Source organism: Symphalangus syndactylus, chromosome 10 (assembly GCF_028878055.3).
Source record: "Symphalangus syndactylus isolate Jambi chromosome 10, NHGRI_mSymSyn1-v2.1_pri, whole genome shotgun sequence".
In the NCBI taxonomy this organism is placed as follows: Eukaryota; Metazoa; Chordata; class Mammalia; order Primates; family Hylobatidae; genus Symphalangus; species Symphalangus syndactylus.
Genome location: NC_072432.2, coordinates 19,908,061 through 19,928,669, shown reverse-complemented (window position 1 = coordinate 19,928,669; position 20,609 = coordinate 19,908,061). Strand labels below are relative to the sequence as shown.

At 45.4% G+C, this 20,609-nt stretch overlaps 1 protein-coding gene across 12 annotated transcripts in view; it reads left to right on the top strand.

The window, feature by feature from the left end:
- CAMK1D (calcium/calmodulin dependent protein kinase ID) overlaps positions 1–20,609 on the top strand; it is a 489,400-nt gene that overhangs the window by 191,251 nt on the left and 277,540 nt on the right. For all 12 annotated transcript variants that reach the window (XR_010113808.1, XM_055296616.2, XM_055296615.2 and 9 more), the window contains exon 2: positions 18,521–18,652. Coding sequence is in view for 11 of the 12 variants with exons in the window: in XM_055296616.2 (XP_055152591.1) it covers positions 18,521–18,652 (132 nt within the window). In the remaining variant the exon portion in view is untranslated. The remainder of the gene's footprint in view (positions 1–18,520; positions 18,653–20,609) is intronic.

Below are 20,609 nucleotides of genomic sequence, written 5' to 3'. Positions count from 1 at the left end.
GCCTCATGGGAGAATCAAGACGAGAACAACAGGCCTTTTCATAGCTTAGTGGGGAACTGTAACTAAATCGGTATCAATTCCACTTTTTTTTTGAAGATGGAGTTTTGCTCTTTTTGCCCAGGCTGGAGAGCAATGGTGTGATCTCAGCTCACTGCAACCTCCGCCTCCCTGGTTCAAGTGATTCTCCTGCTTCAGTTTCCTGAGTAGCTGGGATTATAGGCACGCGCCACCACGCCCGGCTAATTTTGTATTTTTAGTAGAGATGGGGTTTCATCATGTTGTACAGGCGTGAGTGCACTTTTTAAGGCTGTTCAAGAAAAAAATGATCCAATGATACTTGCTAAAGCACGGTAAGGAAGACTTCATTCAGGACGACGGAGATAGGGACTGTTGCTGTGGAATCTTGCAGTGTGGGAGAGAGATTGGGCTCAACTCTGAAAACAGGAGATTTATAATGCCCGGGAGCAGAGCTGCGTGGGGGTGGTCAGTGGATGGAAAATTATCTAAGAAGAACATCAGAGGAAAGGGGGATTCTGGCTAAACCCACCTAACAGGACTCTTGCTGAATACAGGCCAAGGTCATCAGATATCACCTTGGGGGGTTTTAGACGATGACGACCCTCATCAGATCTCAAGGGGGATCAGATGTCTAAGGTGGTGGGGGTTTCTTGCTAAACTGAGTTAGCAGTGTTCTTGTTGAAACTGGATTTTATAAGGAAGTGCACAGATGGGCTTAGGAGAAAGTTCAGGAGCCTGATTGACATCTTGTCATTATTAATTTAGCTGGAATTATGACATCTGTGTTGCCTGTACAGGCTGGCTTTTTTATGCCTGTTTTTACATGTCACACATTAGAAATACATGTCCTACAACCTGTGGATTTGCACATCTCTCAGAAGAAAACCGTCAAGCCGGGCGCGGTGGCTCACGCTTGTAATCCCAGCACTTTGGGAGGCCGAGGCGGGCGGATCACGAGGTCAGGAGATCGAGACCACGGTGAAACCCCGTCTCTACTAAAAATACAAAAAATTAGCCAGGCATGGTGGCGGGCGCCTGTAGTCCCAGCTACTCGGAGAGGCTGAGGCAGGAGAATGGTGTGAACCCGGGAGGCGGAGCTTGCAGTGAGCCGAGATTGCGCCACTGCGCTCCAGCCTGGGTGACAGAGCAAGACTCCGTCTAAAAAAAAAAAAAAAAAAAGAAAACCGTCAAGTCTTTGCCACGGCCCACAGGCCCTAAAGCTCTGTCGGGGTCTTGTGAACCGCATTTTCTCTCTCTTCACACAGCCTCCTGCTCTTCTGTAACCTGAGCCTTGCCAACCCAAAAGGCCTTATGTTTGTGCTTCTGTCTTCCTGATAGAGGCTTCTACATGCACTCGGGGTTCTCTCCTTGTTCCATTCAATTCTCAGCAAAGAGGCTGGCCCTGTTATGCGTCTGTAATTGTACAAAAATGCTATCTGTATGTCTATCTATAAATCTATTCATCTATCTGTTTATCTCATCTATTTGTCTGTCCATCCATCCATCCATCCACCCACCCAGCTATTATCCATCCATCCATTCATCTCACTCACCCATTCATCCACCCATCCATCCAGTCCACCCATCCATCCAGTCCATCCATCCATCCATCCATCTCACCCACCCATTCATCCACCTATTCATCCACCCATCCATCCAGTCCATCCATCCATCCATCCATCCATCCATCCATCCATCTCACCCACCCATTCACTCACCCATTCATCCACCCATTCATCCATCCATCCAATCCATCCATCCGTCCGTCCGTCCATCCATCCATCCATCCATCCATCCATCCATCCATTTCATCCACCCATTCATTCATTCATCCATTCACCCACCCACCTGTCTGCCCACCATCTGGCACCCCACAACAGATTGATTAGTCTGGGTGTACATGATTGAACAGCAATTAAAGCGTTTCACCACAGCACTAAAGCCTAGGAGGTATGAACTTTTCTTTCTGCTGGAATGTTAATGTGGTTATGTTGTAAGGAATGGGAGAAACTATCAACTGTACTTGAAGATTAAGTTAGCTCTGTCAATCAGGAAGTGAATAATGAGATATGGTTGCCATTTTGGAGGAGAAGAAATTAGCAGGTGGGGCAATGTAAGGGTCAGTCTTGCATCTTTGGACTTTGGTCAGTCGGTATTTGCACTTTGGAATACAGAGGAAATTAGGATGTAGAATTTTAAGATGTCAAGGCAATTAGATGAGTGCCTAATTGTACAAAGAGTGGCTTAGGAACAGAACAGAAAGTCCAACTTAAAAATTCTTCTACTCTCCCCTAATAGAAAGTCTGGGTTCATGGAAGTAGGAGGGAAGAAAATCTCTGTCTTCAGCCTTTGGGGTTGAAGTGGACAATCATTGTCAGAAACTTAGAAGGAAGAGAATGTCACTGGGGTTTCATTGGAGAGATCTCTGTTAAGAAAATTGCAATGGATTTATCTATCTATTGTAGCCCATTTTGGATGAGAATTTAGACAGTATTTTGGGGGAGGGGCATATGGGAAGAAAACCTGTGCACTCCCCTCACTCTTGTTACTCTTTCTGAATTGTAAAATTATACCCAGTGAGGTGGCATGGTTTAAAAATGAAAGAGCATGACTTTGGCATCAAACTAGGGTTACAATGTCAGTTTAGTGCCATATTAGCAAAATTTTTTACCTTTTTCAACCTCAGTTTTCTCAGTTGTAAAATGGACATAATAATGTTATCATGCAGGGTTATTATTAGAATTGGGAAGTAGTTGGCAAATAGTTTTTTAAAAATAAGCTTATGCTTATTTAGACTTAGGAGGCTGAGGCAGGAGGATGGCTTGAGCCCAGGAATGTGAGGTTATAGGGAGCTGTGACCATGCCATTGCACTCCAGCCTGCTTGACAGAACAAGACCCTGTCTCTTAAAAAAAATATATACAGTTTTTAATGAGCAATATTGATGATGATGGTGATGGTGATGATCGTGATGATGGCGGTGATGGTGATGGTGATGATGTGGTGATGGCAATGATGATGATGATGGTGGTGGTGATGACTGTGATGGTGATGATGACTGCGATGATGGTGATGATGATGACTGTGATGATGGTGATGATGACTGTGGTGATGGAGATAATGATGGAGATGATTGTGATGGTGATGATGGCGATGACTATGATGATGGAGATGATTGTGATGGTGATGATGGTGATGACTATGATGATGGAGATGATTGTGATGGTGATGATGGTGATGACTATGATGATGGAGATGATTGTGATGGTGATGATGGCGATGACTATGATGATGGAGATGATTGTGATGGTGATGATGGTGATGACTATGATGATGGAGATGATTGTGATGGTGATGATGGTGATGACTATGATGATGGAGATGATTGTGATGGTGATGATGGCGATGACTATGATGATGGAGATGATTGTGATGGTGATGATGGCGATGACTATGATGATGGAGATGATGATATGATGATGGTGATGATGGCAGTGAGAGTTATGGTGATGGTGATGATGGCAATGATGGTAATGATGATGGCGATGATAACTGATGATGACTGTGATGAAGATGGCGAAGATGATGGTGATATTGACTGTGGTGATGATGATGATAATGGTGCTGATGGCAATGATGATGGTGGTGATAATGGCTGTGATGATGATGATGGTGATGATGATGATCATAATGATGATTATTTAGGTTAGGGAAGCTTCATTCTTTGCACAATAACCTGTTTTCTTGGGGAAAGGAATTGTTCTCTGTGCTCCAACTTTACACATATAAGGAAGCACAAAATAGTTTGGATCTTAACCAAATTCTGTTAACAGCCTTGTTTTTAAATTGCCCAAGGTGCAACTCAGTGATCAAAAGATGTGCAGGGTGTTTTGGGCTAGTGTAGAGAGATCCAGCCAGTTATGAAGCAATCACTTGCTAAGGTAAGAAGAAAGAGGTGGGAAATTTTTAAAGGAAAAATAGAGAAAGTATTTTTCATATCATTCAGTAGCACACATAAGGAAAATGTAGATTATAAATGAACTTTATGCCTGGCAGAGGCATACCACTTTGTTAGGTAGGATACCTACCTGTTTCTGTTCAAAGGGATGTCAGAGAACACAAAAAATTATCTAAAACACATTTGATTGAATTGTGAATAATACATATCAATTGGCTCTGTTTGTTTCTGTCATTTATGCAAGGCCTCGTGCCTTCTCACTGCGGGCTGCACTAAGTGCAGACTGTTCATCTGATGTTCAAAATGTCCACAGTGTGGTCTCAGGGTATCTTGCTAGCAGCAGCATTTCATCAGCCCATCACACCTGAATCAGAATCCTCCAGACACTGGCTTTGAGATTTAGACAACTTCTTGAACCTTGATGAGTTCAATTTTCTTATCTGTAAGATAGAGATAAATAATGGGAATATAATATACACATTGTTCTTTATCTTTATTTTTGCATTTAACAGTGTATCTTGGGAATAATTCTGTAGTAGCACACATAAATCTACTTAAATATTTTACATGACTGCATAGTACTCCATTGTATTTTTATGTATCTATTTATTTTATTTTTTTAAGAAATAGGGTCTCACTGTGTTACCCAGGCTGGAGAGCAGTGGTACAATCATAGCTCACTGCAGCCTTGAACTTCTGGGCTCAAGTGATCCTTCCGCATCAGCCTCTCAAGTAGCTGGGACCACAGGCACACGCCACCATGCCCAGCTAAGTTTTTATTTTATTTTTTGTAGAGACACATTCCCTGCTAATGGTGGTCTCAAACTCCTGTCCTCAAGCAATGTTCATGCCTTGGTCTCCCAAAGTGCTGGGATTACAGGCATGAGCCACCACGCCTGGCCTCCGTTGTATTTTTAGATTGTAACTTACTTAACCAGTCCTCCATTAATGGATATTTAGGATTTTTCCAGTGTTCTGCTATTTCAAACTTTTATTGATTGTTTTAAGCCAGAATATTGATTTTTTTAACACAGACACAGCCAAATGCCCCTTTAATGTAGTAATTATTTTACCTATAAGGACGCTGTGTTTTTTTTATGGAATAGCTTGAAGCATACTTAAAGAGTGTATTGATATGTGTTTAGTTAGCAGGGAGCTTAAAAGAATTTTCCTTTAAGTTACTTGTTGAGACATCTGCCCTGAATGAGAATGAAAATAAGCTCAAAAGAGTGCCTAAAGTCAGAGGATCTGGTGAGTGCGAATAGCCAGGTGAGGGATGGCCAGTTGGGATTAATCAAGAACATTCTGTCCCGTTGCCACTTCACCATTCAGGTTTTGCCAACCATGTGACAATGGGGCTATGTGGCTGGCATTGGGAGCATGTTGGATGTTTGTAGCGGTCAGAGGGCAGAACATGAGCATTTGCTAGGTCTGGTTTCCCCACCATCAGGGATGGGAGTGAGAAAGGGGAGTTCCCCTCTGAAGAGCCACCCCTGCAGGGAGAAATCTGTCTCCAACAGGAGATCTGGGAAGACCATAGTGAGAAGTGCTGTCGAAGAGGTCCCCACAGGTGATGAAGAAAGAGAGTATCCTGGGGGTTGCAGTTTCATCCACGTCAGTACCTTTGTCATCCAAGGAAAATGTACCCTGGCAACAAATGCATGCATGGCCCACATGGACACTTTATTTGCCCTGGAGTGTTGCCAGCTTTTTAAGCTGTAGCTATAAGGAGATTTTGTAATCTCAAAAAGAGGTGAATTTTTTTTAAGAGACAGGGTCTCACTCTGTCATACTGTAGGCTGGAGTGCAATGGTGTGGTCATAGCTCATTGTAGCTTTGAACTCCTGGGCTCAAGCTATCCACTCACCTCAGCCTCCCAAGTGGGTAGGACTATAGGCATGTGCAACTACACCTAGCTAATTTTTTCGTTTTTTTTTTTTTTTTTTTTGGAGAGTTGGGGGTCTTGCTATGTTGTCCAGGCTGGTCTCCGCAACTCCTGGCCTCAAGTGATCCTCCTGCCTTGGCCTCTCAAACTGTTGGGATTACAGGCATGAGCCACCGTGCCTGGCTTGAATATTTTATTCTGCCTCTGCCTTCAAAAACCAGGCTTCCATGGATGCTCCCTGTTGGTATAAGAAAAAAAAATGAATGACTCACTTTGGTTCCATGTCAACCTTTAACAAATGGCATGAAAAGAGCAGAGATCAAATGTGGGAGCTTGTCAGAGAAGTGAAGGAGGAAAGGAAGGAGTGCTATTAAACAAAGCGTGTCTTTTAGAGTGTGGCAGTAAGCACTCATGTGGAATTTATTTGTCTTCTGCATTTGCATCAGTGAGGCTGTTAATAGTAAAGATTTAGTGCCACAGAAACACCTGCAGAAACCACAGATGTCACAAGCAATAATTGTGTCAGCATTTTGATGCCTTCTCCCCGTGACAAGTATTGCCATAATCTAGACCTGCCTTGGTGGTTTCAGACATAGGATTGTACTGAGAATGAAAATTGATCTGGACAGAAATTAAGCTAATCGTGTGGGTATTTAAGAATGTCTCATCATGGTTCTTGAAGCTATTATGCAGAGTTGCTTATCATTGTGGAATTCACCAGTTAAAGAGGAAGAAGAGAATTTTTCAGTAAGAAAGCGTAACTGTTTTGAAGGCTTCTCTCTGCTCCTAAGCATCTACTTAGTAAAGTTAAAGATATGTTTCTAATTTGAACTGGTTGGTCAGGCACTGGTCCCAGTTAATAAGAACCTGAGTTGTAGGTTTTTTTTTTTTGGAGAGATAGAATTTTAATACTTTTAGCTTAAGCATTAGCATAAACAAATGTATGGCTTATTGTGTAATTGTCAGGTGGGAGGGCTTTAAAAGACACATTTTAATGAATAGACATTGTATCTAAATTGGATATCCATTTTCTTGGATTCATATTTGTTCTTCAAGCCTGTGAAAGCAAGTCTTTTTGCTGTGTTTGCTTGGCAGAACTTTATTTTCCAGATTGGGCCTGGCTTTTCTTTGGTCAGTGTGCTGAATTAGCACTACAAAATGTCATTAGTGGTGTGTGATTTAGTGAAGATTTTTAGCTGAAGATTCTATCAGAAGGAGTTAATGTCAGTTCTAAAATTGCCAAGTTTCTGCCTGGAGAGTTGCGTAGACATTGAACATTGAGACCATTGACTTCACTACTGGTTTTTTGTTTTTCTTTCTTTCTTTTCTTTTTTTGTTTAAGATGGAGTCTTGCTCTGTGACCCAGGCTGGAGTGCATTGACGCGATCTCAGCTCACTGCAACCTCCGCTGCCCGGGTTCAAGCAGTTCTCCTGCCTCAGCCTCCTGAGTAGCTAGGATTACAGGCGTGTGCCACCACGCCTGGCTAATTTTTCTATTTTTAGAGATGGGGTTTCACCATGTTGGTCAGGCTGGTCTCGAACTCCTGACCTTGTGATTCACCCACCTTGGTCTCCCCAGAAGTGCTGGGATTACAGGCGTGAGCCACCGCGCCCAGCCGACTTCACTACTGTTATGATCCATTCAGATTCTCTGGGGTCTGGAAGGGTTGGGGTTGGCAAACAGGTTTTTCTGTTTGAAGAATTGATTCTGATCTGGAACAATAGGTCTAAAAGGCACCTGTCTATTTCCTAGATGGTCTCAAGCCAAGTACCACCGACTTCACTTTTTGCTGTGTTTTATCTTCCTTCCTTCCTTTTTTTTTTTTTTTTTTTTTTTTCAGGGTCTCTCTTTGTCACCCTGGCTGGAGTGCAGTGGTGCAATCACAGCTTACTGCAGCCTCAGCCACCCAGCCCAGGTGATCCTCCCACCTCAGCTTCGTGAGTACCTGGGACAATAGGCATGCACCACCATGGCCGGATAATTTTTAAATTTTTTTTTGGTAGAGATGGGGTTTTACCTTGTTGACCAGGCAGGTCTGGAACTCCTGGTCTTAAGTGATCCTCCTGCCTTGGCCTCCCAAAGTGCTGGGATTACATGCATGAGCCATGGAACCCCAGCTTTTCAGTGTTTTAAAACCAGCCTTTAATATTGTGCTGACGTGACACTGGGGAAAATAATATGCTTAGTAGAAAAGAACATTTTAATTTATGGTCGGAGGCCGAGGGGTAACGTCTGCAGGCCCAGTTACACAGTCTGGTAAGGGCAATAGGCTGGAAGCGATGCTGTTAATAAAGTTAATAACACAATCAGTCTGATCTGTATGTAGAATGACTAAAAAGCATAGAAAGGCAAAGAGCCAATAATAGCTACACTAAGCTAATAGGGCAGATCATTTCAGCACCATCTGATTATTTCTTGGTCTAATTTGGGATGGATATAATTTCACCGAGGGGTTGGTTTAGTGAACTGTCATGAATCAAAAAGACAGCTCCCGAATTCCTGATTCTTGTTAAAAGTCAGAGGAGTCCTCTTGAGGTTTCATCAGTTCCATTCGACTAACAGTTTTGGAGCACCTAAAATATGCAAGTCACAGCAGATTGTTCGGAGGCTACGTTTTTGACCATTTTGTGATTAAATTGCTCTTGTATGAGAAAAGAATTTATTTTAAATTGATGTGCACGCATTTATTTATTTATTTATTTATTTATTTATTTATTTATTTTTGAGACTGAGTCTCGCTCTGTCACCCAGGCTGGAGTGCAGCAGCATGAACTCGGCTCGCTGCAACAACCTCCGCCTCCCGGATTTGAGCGATTCTCCTGCCTCAGCCTCCCAAGTAGCTGGGGTTACAGGCATGCGCCACCACGCCTGGCTCATTTTTGTATTTTAGGTAGAGACGGGGTTTCATCATGTTGGCCAGACTGCTCTTGAACTCCTGACCTCAGGTGATTCCCCACTCCTCGGCCTCCCAAAGTGTTGGGATTACAGACGTGAGCCACCACGCCCGGCTATTATTATTATTTCTTTTTGAAATGGAGTCTTGCTGTGTCACCCAGGCTGGGGTGCAGTGGCACGATCTTGGCTCACTGCAACCTCCGCTTCCTGGGTTCAAGTGATTCTCCTGTCTCAGCCTCCCGAGTTGCCGGGATTATAGGCACCCACCACCACGCCCAGCTAGTTTTTGTCTTTTTTCTGTAGAGACAGGTTTAGCCATGGTGGCCAGGCTGGTCCCAAACTCCTGACCTCATGTGATCTGACCGCCTTGGCCTCCCAAAGTGCTGGGATTACAGGTGTGAGCCACCGCGCCTGGCCATTGCCCAATTATTAACAACCTTAGGTCAAATGGTAAAGGTATTAGAAACTGGAAAAGATTATGAGAAACTGGGATAGAAACAGATTCTCATTTCCATTTTTTATAATAATTGATAGTGAGGAGGAAGTTAGCCAGTGTATCTCTGGGCTTGGCTCTGATTTCTGGGCCCAGCATAAGCTGAAGGTCTGGAGTTAAGATGCTCAGAATGACTCTATGATAACTTTTTATTACTGGTAGGTACATATCTATCTATAGCACAGGAGGAGGGTAAAAACCAGTTCACAAACCCTTCAATGTCTGTTTTTAGCCAAGGCATCCTTAGGGCACATGCATTTTGTGTTGCTTTTTCAGGGAACTCAGGAAGAAAAGGCATTCCCAGAGCCCAGGCCCACTTCTTTTCTTTGCCGTGTCACTCACTGGTCGCTTGGACCTCGGATCATTTCACTCAGAGAGGACTGGGTATACATTTAACAGTATGGAGAGCCAGCCATCATAACACCACAGTCCACTGAAACTGACTAGATAAAGCAAAGCAAAACAGCTTTTATTTTCCAGAGCCATCATTTATGAAGTTAAAAGCCGAAGTAGTCATTTAGAATTCTTTTCATCACTATGGAAAATGGGATGGTTTCCTTTAGCCTTGGAAATTCAGCTCTCAAAAGATTATTTCCTTGCAGGCACCGGGCTTACAATCAGGATGAGCTGCCTATGCGTGATGATTTGATTTTCTTTGAAATATGGGGAAAAGGAGGAAGGATTCAACTTTTGCAATTTGTACAGCCTATCATCAGGTGAAGAAAACATTTAGCATTTCAAGATTAAATTTTTATTTGACTTTTCCAGTAATTTATCACAGAGATTCCTTTTTGATGGAAATTTGGTGTTTTTTAAATAGAATAATGGCTTTCTTTATCATTCAAATAAATGTCTTGTCACAACTTGAAAAAATACAATTTTTGAAACACTGGAATTTTTATTTCTCCTACAGTTATGCATTTTCTAAAGTCCTTTCATCTGTATAAAAATCGCTGTCTCTTTTTACCAAATTTTACTTATTCAACAAGGATGAAGGTTTATAGGGAGAAAATATCATAAATTAACAAATTTAAGACTTTTTCCAGTCAAAACAAACAGTGATCTCAGGATTATTCAACTGTGTAATATTACTTAAGCATTCAGGCACATAAGCACATGTTTTAAAATAAATCAGGAAGGACTTAAATAATTTTTATGCCTCAAGAGAAACCTTTGAGGTTCTTTCTGCACAGGCTTGCATGGAAACTTAAAGAAACATACTATGGAGGAGAAAAGAGATAGTACCGTTTTCTAGTGCTAGTGTTGAGTGGATAGTACTAGTGTTGAGTGGATGGTACTAGTGTTGAGTGGATGGTACTAGTATTGAGTGGATAGTACTAGTGTTGAGTGGAAGGTCATTAGGATACATTACTTACTTTGCAGATCTGCAGCACAGGGGAGGGGTGAAGAGCCTGATGGGGAATCAGAGGAGAGCCCCCAATAATGGTGATCATCAGAAGTGTCTTGAGCACCAATTGGTACAAATATTGTTAGGTCTGGAGACACAGAAACAGAATACATGCACCTCCTGTTCTCGTATAGGAAGCTTGTTAAGGACTGTAATGGGATGTGTACATGGGATTGGTAATGCATGTTTAAGCCACATTTTTTCAGAATGAGGGCATCATTCTGCCGGCATGAGAAGCAATTGAGAAAAACCTTAAAAGAGGAGGAAATAAGAGGCCAAAGTGGGCGGATCACTTGAGGTCAGGAATTTGAGACCAGCCTGGCCAACATGGTGAAAACTAGTCTCTACTAAAAAAACAAAAAAAACAACAAAAAAAAACTAGCTTGGCATGGTGGTGTGTGCCTGTAGTTTTAGCTACTCAGGAGACTGAGGCAGGAGAATCGCTTGAACCCCAGAGGTGGGGGTTGCAGTGAGCTAGATGACGCCACTACACTCCAGCCTGGGTGACAGAGCGAGACTCCATCTCACGGTAAAAAAAAAAAAAAGAAAAAGGAGGAAATATACCATCTGGGCCTTTGAAAAATACATGGAATTAGCTGGGCGCGGTGGCTCACACCTGTAATCCCAGCACTTTGGGAGGCCGAGGCGGGCGGATCACGAGGTCAGGAGATCGAGACCATCCTGGCCAACATGGTGAAACCTCGTCTGTACTAAAAATACAAAAATTAGCTGGGCATGGTGGTGGGCGCCTGTAATCCCGGCTACTCAGGAGGCTGAGGCAGGAGAATCGCTTGAACCAGGGAGTCGGAGGTTGTAGTGAGCCATGATGGCACCACTGCACTCCAGCCTGAGTGACAGAGCAAGACTCCATCTCAAAAAAAAAGGGAAAAGAAAAAGACACGGAATTTTGCCAAGCAGAAAGAAAAAGGAATGAATGACATTCAGGGAAGGAGGGGGTGGGCAGAACTTGAACAAAGGCCAGTGGTGTGAAAGGCCATTGTGTGTTTGGGAAACTGTCTGTTGAGTGGTGTGGTTGGGTTGAGGTGACGTGTGTATGGCGTGGAGTGTTTGTATTGGGGACAGTGGCTGCAGTGACAGATGAGCCTGCGAAGTTGGGATCGGGTTTAGAAAGGCTTTGAATGCCACGGGTAACTTGCAAAGGGGTTTGAACTTGATCCCATAGACATGAAACCTCAAAGATTTAAGTAGGGTAATGATATAATCAAATCTTATTTCCAGAAGAGTAATTTCAGTAACAGATAGGAGACAGCAGGTAGCAGTGGGCTTACTGGGGGCTATGGGACCAGGAAGGAGTGGTGGATGTATTGCAGAAGCGAGAGAAGGAGGACATGAACCAGAGCCACGGTGAAGGGATGGAGGAGCAGGCGGGCATTTGAGAGTCTTGTCAGCAGAAGACCTGAACATACTTGGTGATGGAAATGACAGAGACAGAGAGCAGTAAAGTAGACAGGTTTCTAGGCCGCATTACTGATTAAATGAAAAAGAGAAGTTTTGGGGTGAAGATAACTGTTTAACTTTGGTTATGGTGCTTTTGAGAGGCTGGGAAGGGCCTTTGTGGGTAGAGAAGTGAGGTTTGCACATGAGAGAGATTAAAATATGGATGAAGGTTAGGAGGCCATCAAAGGACCAGAGGGGGCCGAGACTGTGGAAACAGCTGAGATTTCCATGGAGAGGATACTAGGAAGACTAGGAGACTAGGAAGAAGGAAGGGTTGCAGATGAAACCCTGGGGGCCCATTGATGTTTGAAGGGAGGAAGAGGAGATGGAGATGGAGAGGAAATGGACATAACGGCAGAAGGAGAGAACGATGCTGTAGAACCAAGAAGCAAAGAATTTTAGGAAGGAGGTCAAGGCAAAAACCAGTAGGATGAGCAGTGAGAGGAAGCCATTGGGTTTAGCAACTAGGGGACCCCTGCGGGGGCCCAGCCCACGAGGGTCCAGTCAAGCGGTGGTGGAGGAAGAAGGCGGACTGCAGAGAGAAGAGTGGGGCACGGGCTCCAGGCCAGTGCAAGCTGTGCCCAGACAACAATTTCAAGTTGCCGATGTGATTCAGTCTGGCTGGAGTGCTCCATCGGTTAGCTTTAAATGCACAATGCTTGTGTTTTATAGCCTATAGAGTGCAACCTGTTTTGACCTCTTTGTATTTTTAAAACTGTCACTCTGTCCCTGCTTTTGTTCTTTTGTCCCTTGGAATTTATGTTCTTGGGTTGGGGGAAGTTTTTATAGGTTTTCAGATCATTTTCCTTGATATAGTGTTTCCTGTCACAAGGACACCCCCCCCCCACGCTCTCTCTCTCTCTCTCTGTCACACACACACACACACACACACACACCACACTCTGTTATGTAATTACATAGAAAGTGCTCAAACTGTTCGTTCATGAGCTTTGTGTTTGATGTTTCTAATTAAATTTCCTGGAACAGGGGAAGTGTCTTCAAGTGATTTCTATTTATTGTGGGACCAATAACAATTTATGGTCATCTTATATCCCTTAAGAAGACCAGAGAACTTTGTCTTTGGAAAGCTTAAAGCAGGTGAATGCACACTGTTTGGCTAAATGATAAAGCAGGTGGATGTGCAGGCTTGGAGCGATGGCAGCTCGTCTGACGACAGAGTCTTCTAACCTCTCCATCCCTGTCACCTGCGGTGCTTGCCATGCACACGCCCTGGTAGCCACGGGTATCAGCCCAGTGTGATGCGTTGAGAAAGGACCTTGGAGGCAGTAGGAGACCGAGTTCTGTTTTCTGCCCTTTACCACTTATGTGATGGGACTCAGTATCCTCATCTGTAAAATGGAGATGACAGTAACTTCTTGTCTGCTTCATGGGGTTGCTGTAAGGAGTGGATTCACTGACACATGCCAAAGTCCTTTGTAAATACCAAGTCGCTCACACCAGCTGGCACCGTACAGTTGATATAATTTTTTTCTCCTTTAGGGAAGTATTGAGTGAAAAGGTTTATCTAGTTTTTCCAATGTGTCCATCCTCAGGCAACATCATTGATTAGAAGTAAGCAGACTTATGTTTATCTTTTATTGCAGTGAGATATACATAACATAAACTTTACCATTTTAAGCTTTTTTTTTTTTTTTTTTTTTTTTTTGCTGGGGGAGGAGGGGACAAGGTCTTGCTCTATGGCCCAGGCTGAAGTACAGTGCCGTGATCATGGCTCACTGCAGCCTTGACCTCCCGGGCCCAAGTGATCCTCCTACCTTAGCCTCCCAAGTAGCTGGTATGACAGGTGTACACCACCGTAGCTGGCTAATTTTTAACTTTTTTCTAGAGACAGCGTTTCGCTGTGTTGCCCAGGCTGGTCTCAAACTCCTGGGCTCAAGTGATCCTCCCACCTCAGCCTCCCAAAGTGCTGGGATTATAGGCGTGAGCCACCATGCCCGGCCTATTTTAACCATTTTACAGAGTACAGTTTGGTGGCATCAACTACATTCACATTGTTGTGCAACCATAAACCCCATGCATCTCCAGAACCTTTTTATTTTTTATTTTTTTGAGATGGAGTCTCTCTCTGTCATCAAGGCTGGAGTGCATAGGCGCGATCTCAGCTCACTGCAACCTCCACCTCCTGGGCTCAAGCGATTCTCCTACCTCAGCCTCCTGAGTAGCTGGGACTACAGACATGTGCCACCACATGCTGCTAATTTTTATATTTTTAGTAGAGATGGGGTTTCACCATATTGGCTAGGCTGGTCTCAAACTCCTGACCTCAAGTGGTCTGCCCGCCTTGGCCTCCCAAAGTGCTGGGATTATAGGCATGAGCCACCGTGCCCGGCTTCCAGATCCTTTTCATCTTCCCAAATGGAAACTCTGTCCCCATTAAACAGAACTCCCCATTGCCTTCTCCCCCTAGTCCCTAGCAACCACAGTTCTACTTTGTTCCTCTATGAATCTGATGACTTTGGACACCTCCTTTTAGTAGAATCATATGGTATTTGGCTTTTTGTATCTGATTTATTTCCTTTAGCATAATGTCCTCAGAGTTCATCCATGTTCCAGCATGGGTCAGAATTCCATTGCTATTTATGGCTATTCTGTTATATGTGTAGAACATAGTTTATCCATTTGTCCCCCAGTGGATGCAAGGATTGTTGCCACCTCGTGGCTGTTGTGAATAATGCGGCTGTGAATGTGATTGTCCACGCACCTGTTCAGTCCCCGCCTTCATTTCTGGGTGTAGACCTAGGCGTGGAGTTGCATGCTGACTTGCACTCGCAGAGAATGGGACTGGAACCTTGGCTGCATGACTGTACTCAGGATCTTCTCACGGAGACTCCTTGGTCGTGTGGTGTCAAGCCTGGGCTGTTTAGCACGTGACTCTCTTGACATAATTCTGTGCCATTGTCCTGCCTTCCCCATAGGGGGCCACATAGCCCATCCCCACCTAACCAGGGACAAAGGCAGAAAAATCCTAGCTCCACGGGCACTACTGCCTCACCGTGTTGTCAGCTTCCTGCTGTGGCAGTGCTGGCTCTGAGGAGACCCTTCGGTCCCCTCCCCAATCTCTTGTCTCTTGGGCTGAGTCCTGCAGCAACCTCACTTCTCACTCTGTTTCCTCCAAGCAAGGAAATGCTTTTCACTTATAGGCTTCCAAGGGTCCGATTGAGCAGGGTGTCCCCTCTGCGTTGGTCATGTTCGTTTCTGATCACAGGGATTCCGTAGAGGGAGGAGCACCTGTGGCTGGAGAGTGGATCGAGGGGCAGGCAGCCCAGGAGGAGAGGGCCCTGATCGTGGTTCCCAGCTCGAGTCCTCGGCCGTGGTCACTGCTGCCAAAGGGCTTTTCTGCCTTCTGGAAAATGGACTTAGTGAATCCAACAAACTCAGGACCGTTGGGGTGTCATCAGCATTAGGGACTCAAGTGGCCAACAGGGAAACTGAATGAATGAATGAATGAATGAATGAAGTATCTGATATAAAACCACCCATGGTGCTTGAACCTTGGTCTTTCCCCAGTGATTTTTCTCATACTCTAACACAGTTCTTGTTCTACCTCCCGGAGGGTAGTGAGCAGGAACACATACCTCCTCATTCAGGGTCTTGGTGCAGCCACCTGTCTCCCCCTGGCTTAGAGATGAGTGAGGAGGGATGGTGCGTGGGCTCAGGGGCCATCTCTGGAATTGTTATGATTTGGGTTTCCTGGACAAAAGCCGTTGGTCGTGGCCGGTGTCACTGGGAATGTCTGACTCCGTGTATCCCTCTGTGATAAACCTGTGGTGGGTCTTTATGTGTTTAATAATGATGATTGTTCTGGCAGATTCTAGAAGGTTTGGCTTCTGGCATGTAGTGTTTTGAGGGGAGAATCCTACGGGTGAATAATTTGTGGATTTAGGCAGAAGATCCTGCTTCTGATATTTTTCATCTGGGATATTTTGTGGAATGACTATGTTCTGCCCCTTGGGTTTGTATAATTAAAAATAGACCATGAAGCTATAGGCAAGCTTCTCTCGTGAGCATCCATGTGCCAGTGGGAATGCTGTCCTGAAGTTAATTGCACTGAGTGGAGTGAATTCCTCCCACTGGAAAGGATTTTTAAAACATGCATTTACCGCCCCTTGGATTGTGACAGAGTGTGCATTGCTGTCAGGCGGGCAAGGAGTGGAGGAGGAAGGGTGTTCCCCCTGTTCAGGAATCTCTTTGACAGTGACTAAAGTAGGGGTCCCCAACCCCTGGGCCATGGGCCAATACCAGTAGGGTATGTGGCCTGTTAGGAACTTTGCCGCACAGCAAGAGGTGAGCAGCGGGCAAGCAAGCAAAGCTTCATCTGTACTTAGAGCCACTCCCTGTTGTTCGCATTACCGCCTGAGCTCCGCCTCCTGTCAGATCAAGGACTGCATTAGATTGTCATAGGAGCATGAGCCCTATTGTGAACTGTGTATGTGAGGGATCTAGGTTGCACACTCCTTATGAGAATCTAATGCCTGATGATCTGTCACTGTCTCCCATCACCCGCAGATGTGACCGTCTAGTTGCAGGAAAACAAGCTGAGGGCTTCCACTGATTCTACATGATGGCAAGTTGTAGAATTATTTCATTGTACATTACTGTGTAATCATAATAGAAATTGGCTGGGCGTGATGGTTCACACCTATAATCCCAGCACTTTGGGAGGTCGAGGCAAGTGAATTACTTGAGGTCAGGACTTTGAGACCAGCCTGGGAAACATGGTGAAACCCCGTCTCTACTAAAAATACAAAAATTAGCCAGGTGTGGTGGTGGACACCTGTAATCCCAGCTCCTCAGGAAGCTGAGGCAGGAGAATCACTTGAACCCGAGAGGCAGAGGTTGCAGTGAGCCGAGATCACACCAGTGCACTCCAGCCTGGGCAACAGAGCCAGACTCCATCTCAAAAAAATGAAGTAAAGTGCACAAGAAATGTAATGCACTTGAGTCATCCTAAAACCACCCTCCTCTCCTGGATCCATGGAAAAACTGTTGTCCACGAAGCTGGTCCCTGATGCCTAAACGGTTGGGGACCATTGGACTGAAGAAGGTAGGGCCTGAAGACCTGGTATTGCTATAACACTGGGGCTTCCAGTGGTTTCTCTGGATGCGGGAATGTTGGTTTCTTGAAGCAGGAGTTGAAAGTCTCGGGACAGAGAATGACTCGGTGGGCTACAGTACTTCCCTGTGCACAGAGCCCAAGTTGCTGGGATCTGGAGGATCTGGAGGTGATGGAGGAGCCTGTTCCATGCCAGGGTTATTAGTGGAGTTCTGCACACAGGCCTTGCCTCTGTCAGCAAAGGAGGTGGCCCTGGGGTGCTGGCTCTGAGGCTCCCTGATCACAAGGGGACCCTCCAGAGAAATGGGCTCTCCAGCCCCAGATGTTCTGGTTTTAGTTTGTTGCTCTGCCATTGCAAAGTGAAGTGTGTATTTTCAGGCAAGACAGTCTTCCCCACTCCATGGCCCTTGCTTGTTAGTTTCTTTGGTTTAAAAAGGATACAAGCTGCTTGGTGAGCACTTGCACCCACTGACCAATTAATTACCCTGTGTCTATACCACCTGCAACACCGCTCACACCGAGTCATATCCTTACCCATCTGGGAGGAGTCCAGTGTTTGCAGAGCGCTCTGAAATTTCCTCTAGATGAAAAAGCCTGTGAGGACCTGGGGATTTTAGTGTTACTTTCTAGCCCGTTTGGAGGTGGGAGAGCTGACACCGGCAGAAGGATCCAGTCCTTTTCTGTAGGAGGAACCTCTTGTGGGAGTGTTCTTGTTGGCTCCAAAGTGATGCCACTGTGTTGTGCAGCAAGTGGTACCGGGAGGTGGCCTAACCATGTTGACCTCCACATCCACATGTCCCTTTGTAGGAAGGCATGCTTGCCCCTGTATATTTCTTTTTTAAAAAAATTTTATTATTATTATTTTTTGAGACAGAGTCTTGCTCTGTCGCCCAGGCTGCAGTGCAGTGGCACGATCTCGGCTCACTGCAACCTCTGCCTCCCGAGTTCAAGTGATTCTCCTGCCTCAGCCTCCCAAGTAGCTGGGATTACAGGTGCGTGCCACCACGTCTGGCTAATTTTTTGTATTTTTAGTAGAGACGGGGTTTCACCATGTTGGCCAAGCTGGTCTTAAACTCCTGACCTCAGGTATCTACCCGCCTCGGCCTCCCAAAGTGTTGGGATTACAGGCGTGAGCCACTGCGCCCAGCCGCCTCTGTGTATTTCTTTGCACAAAGATGTTTGACAAGGAGCCATGGTGGATAAAAGTAACAGTGATGCTTACAACTGTGCCGTCGTTATTGTTTACTCAAACTTCGGTGGTAGGGTGAATGGAGCTATGGTGAAACCGGACTTCTGCATCTAAGTGTTCTTTTTTCCTTCTTTGTTCACAGCGGGGCCTTTTCCGAAGTGGTTTTAGCTGAAGAGAAGGCAACTGGCAAGCTCTTTGCTGTGAAGTGTATCCCTAAGAAGGCGCTGAAGGGCAAGGAAAGCAGCATAGAGAATGAGATAGCCGTCCTGAGAAAGTAAGTGCTGGAGGGCAGCCCTCCTCCCTTCCCCACCTCCTGACCCCTGTGTCCCGCAGGAGGCCTGCCCCGGAGGCAGACTTTCCCCGGGGGCAGAGGGGCCCCCAGAGGACTCGGGCTGTGCAAATGATAACCAACTTTCAAAGCACCTTTCCCATAGATCTCTCATGTCTTATAACATTCACGGCCATGGCTGGAAGTAGTTCTCAATTCCAAAGAGCACAGCTGTCAGGCAGACTTGCTTGTGAACCGAGACCCTGCCACTCACGATATCTGAGTGACCGTGGGCCGGCTACGGAGCCCTGAGTCTTCTCTGTAAAATGGAGTTACCGGTGTCTCCCTGGCAGGGTGTTATAAGGATTTGGTGAGATGCTGCTTACTAAGTTTTTGTGAAGTGCTCACCGCAGCACTCGCCACATAGGAAGTGCTCAGTAAAGGTCTGTGCTGTCGCCACCGCTATGAGTACTGTTGTTATTACTGTTTTATTTATAATAAGGTGATGAAGCTCACAAAATAGAGTCATGTGTCCAAAGCCTTGCAGCTCCTATGTGACGAAGCCTGGAATACCAACCCGGCCAGTGTTACTTCCACACGTTCCGATGGTTTCTCCCATTCTCTGCCACAGACGTGGCGCCTGGCACCCAGCAGTCTGCGTGGAGTTCACTGTTTCAGTGCCTACCTCTTCACTGAGTTTTATTTTTGCTCACTGTGTGTAATAGAAATAAAATAGATTTTTCTTTCTTTCATTTCCTTTCTTTCCCTCCCCCCTCCCCTGCCCTCCCCTCCCCTCCCCTCCCCTCCCCTCCCCTCCCCTCTCCTCTCCTCTCCTCTCCTCTCCTCTCCTCTCCTTTCCCGACAGAATCTCGCACTGTTGCCCAGGCTGGAGTACAATGGCACAATCTCAGCTCACTGCAACTTCCTCCTACTGGGTTCAAGCGATTCTCCCGCCTCAGCCTCCCGAGTAGCTGGGATTACAGGCATCCGCCATCATGCCTGGCTAATTTTTGTATTTTTGTAGAGACGAGGTTTCACCATGTTGGCCAGGCTGGTCTTGAACTCCTGACCTCAGGTGATCCTCCCGCCTCGGCCTCCCAAAGTGCTGAGATTACAGGCATGAGCCACTGCACCTGGCCAAGATTTTCATTTATTTCTATTACACATGGGGAGCAAAAATATAAGAAAGTCCTCTCTTGTATAATGGCACACATAGAACCATTCATTTTTTCTTTTTTACTCCAGGCAGGATCTTGCTCTGTTGCCCAGTCTGGAGTGCAGTGGCACAATCTTGGCTCACTGCAGCCTCAAATCTTGGGCTCAAGTGATCTTCCCACCTCTGGCTCCTGAGTAGCTGGGACTGTAGGCACACGCTATCATGCCTGGCTAATTAAAAAAAAATTATTATTTTTTTTTTAGAGATGGAGGGCTCACTGTGTTGCCCAGGCTGGTCTTGACCTCCTGGCCTCAAGCAGTCCTCCGACCGCAGCCTCCCAGATTGCTGGGATTATAGGCATGAGCCATGGCGCCTGGCTCCCAGAACCATTCTGATGTGTCTGGATCCACCCCAGCGATGTTCCTTCATGAGTGTGGTGTCCACACCGTTCCCCACACTGTCATGATTAAGCCATTGCCCCGTCATCTCAAAAGGTTTGGGGGAACAAGCCCTTATATGGTACCTGATTTTGCATGTTTGGAGTGTGTCTGAGCAGTGTGCTATGGAAATTTTTAAGAGTTGCTATTAATAAAAGATGTTCGAAATATCCTTGAAATTTTTGGGGTTTGGAATCAGCCCATAGCAAGAATCTCTGTGCAGATAAGCAAAGCAGAATGAGAACAAGCCTTCTAGGGCCTCAACACAAAATGTCACACTCCTCACATTCTTTCTGAATAAACCGTCTCGCCCGCTCCTCTCTTACTGGGACCAGCAGTGTCCAATGAACGATGTTCGGCCATCATTTGT